This window comes from Canis lupus, chromosome 26 (assembly GCF_011100685.1).
Source record: "Canis lupus familiaris isolate Mischka breed German Shepherd chromosome 26, alternate assembly UU_Cfam_GSD_1.0, whole genome shotgun sequence".
Classification (NCBI taxonomy): Eukaryota; Metazoa; Chordata; class Mammalia; order Carnivora; family Canidae; genus Canis; species Canis lupus.
Window position 1 is genome coordinate 10,903,843 of NC_049247.1, and position 15,301 is coordinate 10,919,143.

Below are 15,301 nucleotides of genomic sequence, written 5' to 3' on the forward strand. Positions count from 1 at the left end.
GCCGTATCTTTGGTTCTGTACCTCCACCTCTGGGAGGGGAAGAGCAGACACGTGGGGAACTGGTCTGGGAGGGACCACCAGTACCTGGGACATCAGGGACGCACGTGCAGACAGCTACAGGGGTCAGGATGGCCCCAAGCAAAGCAAGCAGCTATGCTCTTGGCACAGACACTGCATTTGAAACACGTAGGATATGAATTTTCACAAAAGTTCATTTCCTCCTTGGTTTCACCTGAGACATCCAGCTCTCCTCTGCCTTTATCTCCTTGGCCTCTGTTGTAATAGACGAGCCAGAAATGCCCCTCCTCCCCAGTACTGCTAAAGAGGGTGACAGCCCAAGTGTGATGATACTGGGGCAACTGGCAGGAGGCCATGTGTCTGGAAGGCAGCTGGGAGTAGTGGGGACTGGGGCAACCTGCAGTGTCTGCCATCTAAAAGGGGCTGGCTGCTGCTTGGCTCTAGAAGACCGGCCGACCCCAGGATATCTGGATGTGATTTTTCCAGAAAAAGCAGAAAGCTGCATTTCTTTAGGACAGTCCCTGATTTTTTTAAATGCCAGTAATGAATATATATATATATATATATATATATATATATATATATATATATATATATACATATATAGTTCAACTACCTGGGGACCAAATAAAGCTAATGTAAGGCTGCTGGTTTATGATGCAGAGGCTCTTTCACACTGCTGGATAAGGGAGAAGTTGGGGGCAAATGGATAATCCTAGAGCAGGGGTTGAAGGCAGCCTGAAACCCCCGTCCTCCTGGAGTTCTCCACCTGCACCTCCCACAATCTCTGCAGGCAGCTGTGACCACACCCACCACCCTGGTGGCTGCTGTGTCCACCACAGCCATGGCACTGCAGTCTGAGGTCAGGAAGGCAGCTGCAGTTCAGGGTCCAGCTTCCCGCTGAGGCTTAAAGAAGGAATGGCTCTGTGCTGAGGGCCTGGCCTGCATGCTTTCCCCAGGGGAAGGGCACCTACATGTGTGGACAAACACACATGGCCAACAGCCCTGGGCAAAAAGACATTTATTTGTAGGATGTGGTTTAAAAAGACTTTTAACTTTGAAAAATCATTTCAGCCAGGAATGGCAAGGCTCCCCCTCCTTGTGGCCTCATGGCCTGCTCTCTGGGAAGTGGGGAGCACAGAGACACAAACCAGGAATGGGGCCCCCAGGAGCAGACTCATTTCTTGGCCTTGGCCTTCCCCTTGGCCTTCTCCTTCCCCTTCTCCTTGGCCTTCCCCTTGCCCTTCCTCTTGTCCCTCTCTTTGCTCTTGCTCCGCTTCTTCTTCCTGGACCTGAGCATGGAGCGGACCAGGTAGCCCTTCCACAAAGCCTGGATGAGCGTGGCGGCCCGCGTCATGCGCAGCATCTCCTGCTTGGCCTCCATCCTCTTCTTGGCATTGATCTCCCGCTCGGCCCGGATCTGGGCGAACTCCTCCACGAGCACGTTGTGCCTCTGCTTCAGCTCCTCCAGCTGGACCTTCTCCTCCTTGTGGATGGTGTCAAGCTCCTCGTACTCATCCTGAGATGAGGGTCAGGGGGTGGGGGTCACCAAGCAGAGAGCACTGCCTGCCACCCTCCCCCTCAGACACCCCCACCTGTCCCAGAGGGGCTTCGGACTCAACAGTGCTGCCCCCACTAAGCCTTTCTGCATCTGAGGCCCGGATGAGAACAGGAAAGGTGATGTGGTCCAACCCCACTTGAGGTGAGACCTTCCTGAGTCATCTCAGGAAGAAGGAAAGAATCTAGGCTGGTAGGTTAGGCAGGCTGGGTATCAAATCCCAGCTTGGCTGTGCCTTTGGGAGCTTCACCACTGAAGCTTCATTTGTCCTCTGAAACATAGGACAGTTCCAAACCCAGGTAGTGGGTGGGAGCTTTTTGCAGGATTAAATGATGAGGTGGACACAATGTGCTGGATGTGGTACCAGGCACACAGTGAGGACATAAAAATGCAAGCTCTGGGGGGCCTGGGTAGCTCGGCTGGTTAAGCATCCAACTCTTTTTTTCTTTAAAGATTTTATTTTATTTATGAGAGACACAGAGAGAGAGGCAGAGACACAAGCAGGCAGGGGCTAAACTGCTGAGCCACCCAGGGATCCCAAGCATCTGACTCTTGATCTCAGCTCAGGTCGTGATCTCAGGGTCGTAAGATTGAGCCCTGCGTCAGGCTCCGTTCTCAGCAGAGGGTCTGCTTGGGACTCTCTCTTTCCCTCTCTCTGCCCCTCCCCCTGCTCACTCATACTCTTGCTCTCTTTCTCAAATAAATAAATAATTTTTTTTTTTTAATGCAAACTCCCACCACTGAAGCGGTGTGTCTCACAAAGATACCCAAGTGAAGGGGCGCCTGGGTGGATTAGTGGTTGAGCGTCTGCCTTCAGTTCAGGGCGTGATGGAGTCCCACATCAGGCTCCCTGCATGGAGCCTGCTTCTCCCTCTGCCTCTGCCTCTGTCTCTGCCTCTCTGTGTGTGTGTGTGTCTTTCATGAATAAATAAATAAAATCTTTTAAAAAAAGATACCCAGAGTGGAACTTTCTTAGGTGATTAAGTCCCACGGTTCTTCCTTATGTCCAGCTACTGCCTCCTGATGCCATTCACACCTATCCCTTCCACTAATACTTGCTGAACATCTACCAGAAGTGAAGGGCTACCCGAGGGCCCAGGGCTGAGTAGACTTGGTCTCTGCTGATGAGGAACCCACCACCCTCACTGGGACCAGAGAAACAAGAGCACAGCCTCTGCAGTCCCTCTTCCCCAGAGCACTCAGGATCAGAGCAAGGCCCCAACTTGCCCTTCTCCTGACTTTGGACCACTCAGAGGCTGATGTCATCTCCAATGCTTGCCACACCTTCCTGGCCCTGAACTTGGGACCTTGGGCCACCTATGTTATCACAAAGCCTGGGGAGGCGGGAAGGGGCCTCGAGGGCACTTCATTTACCAGGCCACTTTTCCCTAAGCCCCTCCTTCAGGCCAGGTCCTGTTCCAGGTACAAGCATTTGTGACAATGGTACCTCACTGCATCCACATTGTGGTCCCAGCCTGGTCATTACTGCCTCTATTGATCACATGCAGAGTCAGGCTAGAAAGGTGGAGCCCCTTGCTTCAGGTCATACAGCTGGTGACACTAGGGTAGAAAGATCCTCCAAATGATAATGGGGACCATCTTCTCTGTGCTACTCGAGCACATGGCACATCTCAGGCCCACGGTGGAAAGTTTCTGGGTGACTGAGTGAAGTATGGGAGGCAAGCTTGTACCTAAGTCAGCCAGGAAGGAGCCCTGGTCTTGAAACTGCAGACAGTTGAGCGCAAAAGGAACAGTGAGTATGGGATGTGGACACTAGATGGAGCCAAGATCGTTAGGCCTAGTGACAAGCACTCAGTAGCTTCCAGCTCTGGCTCCTTCCTTTTCCACTTCTCCCCTGGCTGCCCCAGGCCAGACAAATCTTCAGCCTAAGAAGGGGGCAGGGAAGACCATCTGGGGGGGCCCAGAGCTTGGCATAGAACATGGACCATTCCTAGAGGATCATGGGAAATGCACTTAAGAGATTTTTGCAGCACAAATACCTGCTTTGCACTCATCTCCATATCATACTTCTGGATCCAGTTCTCGATTTCCGTCTCCACTTTATATTTCTTCTAAAAAAATCCAACAAGTCTGTTTGATGACTTGTTCAATGTGAAAAATAAATTGCACCGAACTTGCTCTGCATCAGGCTTTCATGCTTTGCCCACTGAATCTACACAACAAGGAAGGTTCTCCATTTCACAGATGAGGAGACTGAGGATCAGATAGATGTGCAGACTCACTTGCCCAAGATCACAGAGCTAATGAGTGTAGAGACTGGAATTGACGCCAGAGGTCTGAATCCAGAACATTCTAGGCAGAGGGAGCAGCAAGTGCAAGGGCCCTGACATAGGAACAGGCTTGTGGTGTTTAAGAACAGAAATTGAGCCAGTGTAGCTGGAGTGGAGTGGCTGAGGAGGAGCAAGGTCCCAGGGAGGTCAGAGTGAGAAGCTGTGTCATGGAAGGAAATGTCAGAGGGGGAGGAGTTTAGATTCTAGGGTAAGGGAGAGGGGAAGCGATTGGATGGATTTAGATGTAGGCGAAGGACATAATTTAATTTGTAAAATATCAGCTCCCATACTTACCATGGAATATTGTTCAGCCATAAAAAGGAATGAGGAATTGATAAATGCTATGTGGATGAACCTTGAAAACACAATGCTAGGTGAAAGAAGCCAGATACAAAAGACCACATACTGTGTGATTCCATTTACATGAAGTGTCCATAGGGATGGAAAGCAGATTGGTTGTCTGCCAGGGGCTCGGGGAAGGGGTTTGGGGAGTGATGGCTAATGAGTCTGGTGTTTTATTTGGAGGGATGGAGGTGTTCTGGAACTAGACAGAGATGGGGGCTGTACAATACTAGATGTACTAAATGCCATCCAATTGTTCACTTTACAATGGCTGATTTTATATTATATGAACTTCACCTCAATGAAAAAGAAATAAATAAACCAACTTCCTAATCCTGCAGAGCAAGAACTCTTAACTTGGACACCAGCGTCGGGCTGGCTTCAGAGGGCCTATGCCTCCAAGAATCGTCTACCAGTATATGTAGGTGGATCTGTGCTTTCTTATGGAGGAGTGGTCCATGGCTGCCCCCAGGTGCTCAGGAGTCGTGACACTAAACAAGACCTGGGAACAAGTATTAGAGCAGGTGCCCTTTGTGGGGAGAGAGATTTGGGAGCAACCTGGGTACGTGCACTGGGGCTCAGCGGAGATGATGGAGGAGGCAAAAGAAGAGATGACATTTACCGAGCGCTTACTCTGCACTCTTTCTTAGGGGGATCTCATTCAATTCTCCTAATGACCGGCAGACCAATCTGATCACTTTTGCTTTAAAGATGGCAAAAACCAAGGCTGGAGGGAATTATGAAATCGCAGGAGCTGTATGAGCTCCTTTGCACAACAAGTGGGTATTATCACTGCTGGGCTCAGAGTAGTTAAGGAATAGCCAGTGTGCCGCAGGATGGGATGGTCTCTCTGCCCCAGTCCCCAGGATCTATGCACAGCACCCTCCTGCTCCCAGGGGATGCTTGGCTCAATCCTAGGCTTCCCCTGGCCCCATGCCCTCCTCCTCCAGGGAGCTGTGCCCTGGGGGCCTGGAGTAGCCCTCCCACACCCTGCCCTCCCACTAGACCTCTCTCTGCCCCTCCCCTGCCCCAGGGCCTCCCCTGTCCCCACACCCTGGCAGCACCTTCCTCAGCGCCTGCTCTGCCTCCTGGTTTTCCATGACCAGGTTGTGGTGCTGGGACCTGAGCATCAGTATCTCCTGCTGCATCTTGGTCACCCTGGCCTGCGAGGCCCGGAAGTAGGCCTTCTGCTGCTTCTCCGCCTCCTGTTTGATGCGGAAGAGGCTGTTTTCTGAGAGCTTGAGCACCTGGTGCAGGTGGTTTTTCAGTTCTTGGATCACAAAGTTCTCTTTCTCCACCTGGGTCAGGAAGATGAGAAGCTCCATTACTACCTACCCGATGCCCGGTAATCCCAGGAGTGGCATGGGCTGCAGGCCGCTGAGGATGGAATGGGCAACTTGCCTTATTACCTCGCAGAATCCTGCCCCTAAGGCCCAGGGGAGATGGAGATAGCCTGCTCACAGACAAGGTAATTGATGGCTCAAGGGGGTCGAGTCATCTGTCTGGGGCTGTACAACTGAGCTGGGACTTGAGGCCACAGGTCTGTCTGATAGAGCCCACGTTCTCAGTCACCGCCCTCTACTTCCTGGCATGAGTGATAGGCACAGGCAAGCCAGAGTAATGCTGCCGAACGGTCTGGGGCAGTGGCAGTGCCCAGGGCACAGAATGGGACTGCTCGTTGGCAGAGACACGTGGCATGATTCGTGAAAGCAGGAGATACACATACTGTGGGGATTGCCGCCCGCTGACGCCTGAGGGCCTGACTTGTCCCCTGCCCTCCGTTGGCTCTAAAACAGGAATCGAGATGGAAGATGGGGCTGTTTTGTCCATAAGCTCCAAAGGTGGGTCACAAGCCCTGGAGTCTCCCTCTGAGCACATCAGTGCTAGGGTTGGCTCATGCCAGCGGCCTGGGGCTGGGGTCAGCTGGCAGTAGGGCCTGGGGGTCTGGGCTCGCTTCCTGCCAAGAGTGAGGGAAGGCATGCCTTTGGAGCAAGCCTATCCTGTGGGCAAGGCTTCCTGACCTACATGTTGGGTTCTAGAGTGGGCGGTATTATCAGCAGTCAGAGCTTTCCTTGACCTCACAGTGGCCTCATTGGTGTCACCCCCATGTTTTACACTGAGATCTAAGTGACATGAGCAAATCTGCCCACCTGGAAAAATGGGATTTGACCTCAGATTTGTTCAACTGTTTCCACCACCTGAATGGGACCAACAAAGCCATTTGGGGCCCTTCTCCCTGTCCTTCACTGGCACCCTTCTAACCTGTGAGCAGTCTACCCTGACCAAGCACCCAAGAGCCTGTCATCTCTCCACTCAGAAAATAGTTTCCAGGAGTGCCTGAGTTCAGTCAGGGAAATATCTGCAGGAAGTTCAGGTCATGATCTCGGGTCCTGGGATTGGGCCCTGAGTTGGGGCTCCCTACTCAGCGAGGAGTCTGTTTCTGTTCCCTTTCCCTTGGCTCTTTTCACCCACCCACCCCCCCGCTCTGTTCTCAATCTATCTCAAATAAATAAATAAAAAGAAAGAAAGAAAGAAAGAAAGAAAGAAAGAAAGAAAGAAAGAAAGAAAGAAAGAAAGAAAATAGTTTTCATGTCCTTCTTAGCTTAGTGCCAGGCTCACTAGGGGCATGACAGTGGGCCCAAAGAGACAAGGTCCCTGTCCTCTTACGGGATGCTAGATCCAAATCCAATAATCACAATAACCACATAAATGCTTATCAGTAAACTCTGAGGAATGCCTTGAAGGACGAAGTTGGTGAGAACATAAGGAAGGAGGGGTTGTCTGAGCCACTGTGCAGGGAGGTTGGGCAGCCCACAGCTTTGGAGGGTCTTGAGCTCTGTGAATCCTGGGGCGATGAAAGTGCAAGTATCTGTGGCAGCACAGGCTGGTTGCAGCTCAGGATCGGCTCCTCCTGCCCCCAGAAAGGCTGTGGAGCTGAATGCTTCCCTGGGAATGTGGCCCCAGCTATAGACCACCTTTCCCAGCATCGCTAGCCAGTGCCCCCCCCCCCCGCCCGGGGGTGTGGCTAAGAACTGTAAGGTGGGCTACTTCCAGGTTGCATCCCTAAGAGGCAAGTATTAAGGCCTTCCTCCCCTTTCTTCTACTTGCTGGCTATACTAGCAGTGATATGGTGGGGGTCTTCTGGGTCCACAGTTAGAGTCCTGTGTGGTGGACAGCAGAAAGGCCAGACAGAAAGAGCCTGGACCCGTGACAATTTAGGAGGCAGAGTTGCCACGCTTGCTCCAGCTTTTCTACTGGAAAGAAATACATTTCCACCATGACTAAGCCACTATTATTTTGGGTCTCTTGTGTTCAGCAGCCAAACCTATACTTATACCCACATCACAGGGACTTTGTTAGGCTTTAGTGAGAAAATGTATGTAAAGCACAATACATAGTTATGTGTCCCAAATGGTTGTTAGGTTGGGATCATGTTATCAGTTCCCTTCTTAAAAATTCTTCTAGAGCTTCCACCTGTCCCATCTGCCCCTTGCCCTTATGACAGACATCACATTCTTTGATCAGACCTCAAAGGCACTATGTGATCTGAGGGCAAAGCCTAAAGCATTTACTATCCAGTCTGCCTCTTTTTCTATAGAAAAAGTCTGCCTGTTGCTGGCCTGGCAGGCCCCTGCCTACCTCTCTTGCCTGGTTCACTCCCTTTGACTCTTCATGTGTTGGCTTTGACATCTCACATGCTTTGGGTCTAAGTTCATTTCTCTTCTAACATTATCTTCTAGCACTCCAAGCTTACCTTTCATTGTACTTCTCAAAACTGTAATTAAATTAGCTCTTTAAGACCTACCTCCCATGAACTGCATGAGGCAGGGACCATGTGGACTTACGCTTAAGACCTGATATGTAGCCAGTGTTCCCAACAATATTTGTAGAGTGAATGAATAACAGCAGGTATTTAAATCACTGAAGGAAATACCCAACTGCCAAAAGGTCTGGCTCCTCTGTGTGGCTCCTTCCACAACCTGACCAATACCATTAAGCGATACCTCTGCATCTCTGTTCTTCATGCTCGCTGCCAATTCATTTTCGAGAGCATCGATGATTTCTTGGTTCCTCCTGTTCCGTCTACTGATATCCTGTATGAACTGATTCTTATCTCTAGCTTCCATGGGACTAGTGAGCAGCTTCTCGAAGAGGAAACCCCGTAATTCTATCAGGCAATCAATAAAATTTTGGGCTTCTGTGCTTCTGCTCACTGTATGCATCTGCAAGAGCCTTGCTGCCTGTGGGTTATTGAGCAAGAGTCTGAGGATGTCCTTGGTAGATTCTTTGATCTGTTGCATAAGTGGCAGGAGGCTGGATTTCTGCAGTTCTAAGGAGAAGAGGCGGTCTCTGCACCACCCTTCCTCCTCTTCCTCCTCCTGCAACTGCCTTTCTTTATCCCGCAGGTAAATGACACTGTCCAGGAGGCTATGGCAGAGGTCCTCGTGCTCCCTCACAGCCTTCAAGATGTCCTGTCCCAGCATCCCCTCCAGAGTCTCGTAATTAGAAGCCACATATGACAGCAGAGTCACCAACTCTACCTTGTGGATGGTCTCGTCCAGTACGGACATGATCCTCTTGGTCTCAATGGTGGTAAGTTTGGACTTAGAGGGGACCAAGGGTTTTAGCAGTGAGGCGGGCTTCTGGGATGGCTCTGCCATCAACCCCATTCTTGATGTCAGGGCCCTGGTAGAGAGGGGCCACGGTGAGGACATCTAGAGCAATTTTCTGAGCAGACTGTATGCCCTGGGAGATTGAAACATTGCTAGATTACACAGGCCTCCAGTTGTTATTGTCTCTGATGACCCTGCAAAGGAAGAAGTGAGTGGTTAGTAGAGCCATGCTGCAAGGATGTGGCTGGTATGGCCACGGCAGCCACAGACCGTCAACATAATTTGTCCCTGGTGGCCTGCTGCTTTTTACCCAGAACCTCTTCCTGAAAGCAGTTTCTAGCTTTGTGACAGCCTCAGGCCACAAGGGTGGGAGGACTCAGTGGAGAGGTGGGTCTTAGGCAAAGGCGTCAGGCAGGGAACACCATGCTGTTGAAGTGAGTTAACTATGCAGGATATGAAGTATCCACTGACATGGATTTGTTTAGCTATGAACAGTAACAAGCATTTAAATAAATGCAACAGATATCATGGTGACTTAACATGAATGAAAAAAAGTCAATGCTAGGGGACTTTAAAAAAGAAGTATCTAGGGGCACCTGGGTGGCTCAGTGGTTGAGTATCTGCCTTTGGCTCAGGTAGTGATCCTGGAGCCCTAGGATCAAGTCCCACATTGGGATCCCTGCAGGGAGCCTGCTTCTCCTTCTACCTATGTCTCTGCCTCTCTGTGTCTCTCATGAATCAATCAATCAATCAATCAATCTTTAAAAAATAAAGTATCTAAATACAGAAAACTAGTTATACAGGTGATGGAAAGAGTTGAGAGGCTAACCAGGGATGGGGAAGCCAGCCAGCAAATGTCAATGGTAGGAGGCCCCCACAGAAGGAGGTGGTATTGATCCTGGGGACTAAGGGTCACCTGGGGGGAGCTGGAACCATAGTCATTTCCTGTCCAGGAGGAGCTGTAGCCCCCAGGGAGCTGGGGCCTCTGCAGAGAGAAGAAACACTGTGGGTTCTTCTTCCTCCCGCCCACCAGTCCAACACCAGTGCCTCCCATTGGCCAAGTCCAGTTGAGAAACCAGATGACAAGAGAGCATGGGCTCTGCAACCTGCAAGTTGTCAGCAGCCTGAGACAGAGCAGCACAAGGAGGGAGCAGATAATACAGCTGAGAGCAAATGGGACCAGGATCAGCATGGCACAGCTGCACTGGTTTTTAAGTATGGATATAAAAAATCAGGGGAAGATGAACAATGGCGTCGAAACACAATTTTTTAAAAAGATTGTTTATTCATGAGAGACACAGATTGAGGCATAGGCAGAGGAGCCTGATGCAGGACTCAATCCCAGGACCTCAGGATCACGCCCTGAGCCAAAGGCAAATGCTCAACCACTGAGCCACTCAGGTGCCCCTCGAAACACAATTTTTATTTTTATTTATTTTTTAAAGATTTTATTTATTTATTCATGAGAGACACAGAGAGTAGAGAGAGAGAGAGAGAGACAGAGAGGTAGAGACACAGGCAGAGGGAGAAGCAGCCTCCATGCAGGGAGCCTGATGTGGGACTCGATCCCAGGACTCCAGGATCACACCCTGTACTGAAGGCAGATGCTCAACCCCTGAGCCACCCGGGCTGTCCCTCAAAACACAATTATTATTTTTATTTTTTTTATTTATGATAGTCACACACAGAGAGAGAGAGAGAGGCAGTGACACAGGCAGAGGGAGAAGCAGGCTCCATGCACCGGGAGCCTGACGTGGGATTTGATCCCGGGTCTCCAGGATTGCGCCCTGGGCCAAAGGCAGGCGCTAAACCGCTGCGCCACCCAGGGATCCCTCAAAACACAATTTTTAAAACCCGTTTCACTAAATGCAATGTTGGATCCTGGATTGGAAAATGGACACATAGAAAAACGTAAACTCCAAACCAAGCTGAACCTGTAGTTAACAGCACTGTACCGATGCTAATTTAATTGAATTAAAGACTTTCAGAAAAATGTATGGCAGCAATGAGAAATCAGTCATTGATGTTGCCCACATGGCATGATGGCTGAGCAACTTTGCAGTAGCCCAACTTGGGTTCAGACCCTTGCTGGGGGACCCTGGGCTGGTTATCTAATCCCCCTAAGCCTGGGCTTCCTCAGCCATGAAACAGGGATCCTAAGATTGAATGGGAAGTTTCTGGAACAGGGCCTGGACATTGTGAGTGCTCAATAACTAATAACTAGCATTATTAGCTCAGGGAAACCAAAATCCCAAGTCTAGGACTGTGTTGACTTCCTAGTCTGAGTGTCTGGGTGTGGCTGGAGACCCAGACGTACCACATGGTCACTTCCTGCACAGGACTGGCTGGGCTTCCCAACATACCGTGTCTAAGAGGGACCCCACCATGGTCCCATCCCTCACCCTCCTTCTTTATCCTTCGTCCTGATGATTGGCAATTCTGTCAGCCTAGTTGCTGGAGTTGGAAACCCAAGTGCCCCCCCCCCCAACTTTCATTACCCACCACATCTGAGGCGGACACTCTGTTCCCTCAGTGTTCTTTCCTAGACAGCTCCCAGTCCTTTCGTTCTTGGCAGCCTCTCTGCCACTGAGTGAGGGCCTTATAATCTCTCACTTGGATGATTAAAGAGCTTCTTAACTTGTCTGCTTACATCTGCTCCTGCTCCCTGCAATAAGGATCATCCCTCCAGTCATCTATTTGGGCATTTATTGAGCCCCTGGGAATATTAAAGAGATGCAAGGTATGGTTCCTGTCCTCCCAGAGTTTACAAACTAGTTTGGAATATGAAACATGCACACATGAAGGTTCAACAGCTGTAGGAGGAAGGGCAGAAAGCTGTCTTCACAGAATAGGTTGAGGTCATGACCAGCCTTCAATAGCAGAGTAGGGACTTTGGAGTTGATCTTGTAGGAAATTGGGATCCCTTTAGACATCAGGAAACATGTAACAGGATAAAATCAGATTTTTGAAAAAGATTGGTCATTATGGGTGATTTATAGAGGAAGGGTTGGTGGCAGATAGATAAGTTGGGATATTATAAATCTTCCACCTCAGGGCCTTTGCACATGCTGTTTTTTCTTCTTGTAACACTTTTCTCCTCCTCCTTGCTAAGTTAATTCTTTGTACTCAGAGCTTTGTTCAGGTGTCACTTCCTCAGGGAAGCCATTTCTGGGCTTCCAGACTGGGTCAAAGTCTTTTAGTGGGTTCTTTTTTTTTTTTTTTTTTTTTTTTTTTTTAATTTTTGTTTATTTATGATAGTCACAGAGAGACAGAGAGAGAGAGGCAGAGACATAGGCAGAGGGAGAAGCAGGCTCCATGCACCGGGAGCCTGATGTGGGATTCGATCCCGGGTCTCCAGGATCGCGCCCTGGGCCAAAGGCAGGCGCCAAACCGCTGCGCCACCCAGGGATCCCTTTTTAGTGGGTTCTTATAAGGTTACATCCCTTTTTTGCAGGCACCATCTCCACTCCAACCTCCTTCCCTCTTGCTTGCCTATATTGTAGGGGCTGGAAATAATGCTCAACTTCTCGACTTCCTTTACGGTTGGGAGTGGCTTTAGACACTGTTAGAGCCAATAAAATTGAGACGTTTTCTAGGGGCTTCTGGGAAACCTTATAGCTTCCCAATACAAAAGAAAGACATCGCTGGCTTCACCTCTGTTCCCTGAACTTGGGCTTTAATGCTGGAGCAGTGGTAGCCACTTTATGAATGAGAAGGAAAAGTTAAGAGAATTGCAGTAATGCTGTCCCTGATGTCATTGAGCCACTGGACCTTCCAGGGGTCCATCATCTCTTACCCAGATGACTGTGATAATCTCTTTACCGGTCATCCCACTTCTGCCCACTTGCCCCACAGTCTCATCTCATCACAGCAGCCAGAGGGAGACTTTTAAGATGTCAGATCCTTTCACCCTTCTGCGCCAAATCCAGTTCACAAGAGCTGATTGTTAAAATTTCAGGGTATTTTGTGAGCTGGTTGTTAAGCCATGAGTAGCTTGAAATCAGCCATGGCAGAAGTATTATACCATGGAAATTGTTAAATACTACAAGTCAGCACCCCTTCCCACCAAACTGGGTGTTGAACATTTGCCAGCACACCCCCACTAAACAGCTTCTCCTCTTGCTCGGGATAAAAGCCAAAGTCCCTATAGTAACCAGGAAGGCCCTACATATCCTGGGCGCCGCTACAACTCGCCCTTCTGCACTCATTCCATTCCTTGAACATGTCAAACGTGCTCCAACCTCTGACAGGGCATTTGCACTTGCTATTTGCTCACTACTACCCCCAGACCCCCAGGCCCAGGTCTGGAACATTCCTCTAAATATCTGCAAAGCTGTTCCCTCACTCACTTCCTTCTCTGCTCAAATCTCAGTGTAGTAGTGAGCATTTCCCTGGTTTCCTTCCTAAAATATAAACCCTCTCCTCCTCCCTGCCCTTAATCCCTTATCCTGTTTACATTTCTCCCGGTTAAGAATCACCATCTGATGTTTCTAAATGGGCCTGTTTGTTTGTTTATTGTCTGTCTTTCCCCTTCCCCTAAAAAGTAAGCTCTAATGAAGGTAGGGGCTTTTTCTATTTTGATCCCTGCTACATTTCGGGCACTGAAAAAACAAACAAACAAACAATCCCCAACACTGTCTTGGGGAGAGGTCCGGGGCTGGCGTGGACAGGTTACCTGGGCCATTTTCATCATTCTCATTGTCATACTCTATCTGTAGATGCAAGAAACATTTTTTTAAATATTTATTTTTATTTATTTATGATAGACACACAGAGAGAGAGAGGGAGAGAGAGAGAGAGAGAGAGAGAGAGAGAGAGAGAGAGGCAGAGACACAGGCAGAGGGAGAAGCAGGCTCCATGCTAGGAGCCCGATGCGGGACTCGATCCCAGATTCCAGGATCGCGCCCTGGGCCAAAGGCAGGCATGAAACCGCTGAGCCACCCAGGGATCCCCACAAGAAACATTTTGAAGAAGGAGTCATCAGGACTTGATGAGTGAGACCGTTTTGCGTTTGGGGGCCTGGGAGACAAAGATGGGGCCCTGAGGAGCTAGAAAAATTGGGAGCAGAAGTTTGGAAGGGAGGACAAAGAGCTCAGTTTTAAACTCGTTCAATTCTCGCTCCTGTCACTGGGATAGACAGCGGACAAAGGGTGTCTCTGCCTCCCCGTGATCCATGTCCTCTCTGCCAGGTGATAGTACCCTGGTTTTCCATTGGAGAGCTCATTTCTTCTCACACTGTATGCAGTCTTGGTGGGACTGCCAGGTCAGAGAAGGCTGCTCTCTTCCTCCCGGGAATCTGGGAGAGTCACATGTGGATGAGAGATGGTGGGAACTAGGTCATCTTTAGATGAGAGATGGTGGGAATGAGGGGGTTGCTAAAGATCCTGCAGCCAGGACCCCCAGTACTTCCTTGGCTGCTGTCCTTTCTGAGGCCCATTCTTCAGCTCTTCCTTCACCATTTTGCTTTAGCCATGGACAGTGTCTGTTGCTTGCCATCAAAGAACCCTAGCTGAGAATACTCTAGGCATCTGATAATGAACGATCTAGGGGGTTCCAGGGAGGCCTCGGGGATGGAGATATAGATGCAAGGGAGAAGTTATGGCTATCCGAAGCCACAGGAGATATTCAGTTCTCAAAACCAGAGTAAATGGAGAGAAGGGTAAGACTGAGAGAAACATCTCCAGTGACTATGAGCCAGGAAGAGAGGCAAATCAGATCAGGTGCTAAGGCTGCTGGGTTCCTAAGCCAGGCAAAATGGGTCCCAAAGTCAGAAGCCTCTGGGAGTTGACAGCTGAGAGGAGGAGGGCATTATTTTGCATCTCTTTATTTCCCACCACTTTCTGCTCCCAAGTCAATCTTATGAATTCCCTTAAGGCTTTTCCTGAAGATAACGTTCTAGGGACAGCTAAGGGAGCTTCCTTGGCTCCTCTTAGGATGAAGGATCATTGCTCCATGACCACATGAAAAACGTGAACAAAGTATTTCACGAACACACTTCTCCCCATTGTCCCCCAAAGCTCTTAGGCATAAATCAAAATGCCTGAATTCTTCAGAGATTGCGGCTGGAAATGCAACGTTATATGAAATGTTTCCAATTTGCTTTCAGCCAAATTACCTCTTTTGCTTTAAAGGGCAAACTTGTTTTCTTTGATTATGATGACGCCCATCAGTTTTTGACAGCTCATTTGGGTGAACACGAAAAAGCCGATGGAACAAGGATTGGGGGAAATGCATCTGACTCTGATGACAAAAATCACTGGAGAATCTATTTTCCTTGAATCCTGATACAATCGTTTCATGTCCTTTTTAATGCCACCAACCTTAATATTTAAATCATTTCCAGCTTAAGCCTCTCCTTTTAAAATCCCTGCCCTGAGAGTGAAGCAAGATTGTTAATGGATAGGGAACTTTAATTGGATCTTCCCTTTATTTGTCATTAATTCTGCTGATGAACTTTATAAATGGAAATATATCTTTAT

The 15,301-nt window shown here is 49.2% G+C and overlaps 1 protein-coding gene across 1 annotated transcript; it reads right to left on the minus strand.

The window, feature by feature from the left end:
- Positions 1 to 1,022: 1,022 nt before the first annotated feature.
- IQCD (IQ motif containing D) lies at positions 1,023 to 12,651 on the minus strand. The gene is given in 6 exon segments (XM_038576088.1): positions 1,023 to 1,537; positions 3,577 to 3,648; positions 5,274 to 5,507; positions 8,214 to 8,883; positions 8,885 to 8,955; positions 12,619 to 12,651. Coding segments are annotated over 6 exon segments (1,422 nt in total). The 3' UTR covers positions 1,023 to 1,195.
- Between the last annotated feature and the right edge of the window lie 2,650 nt (positions 12,652 to 15,301).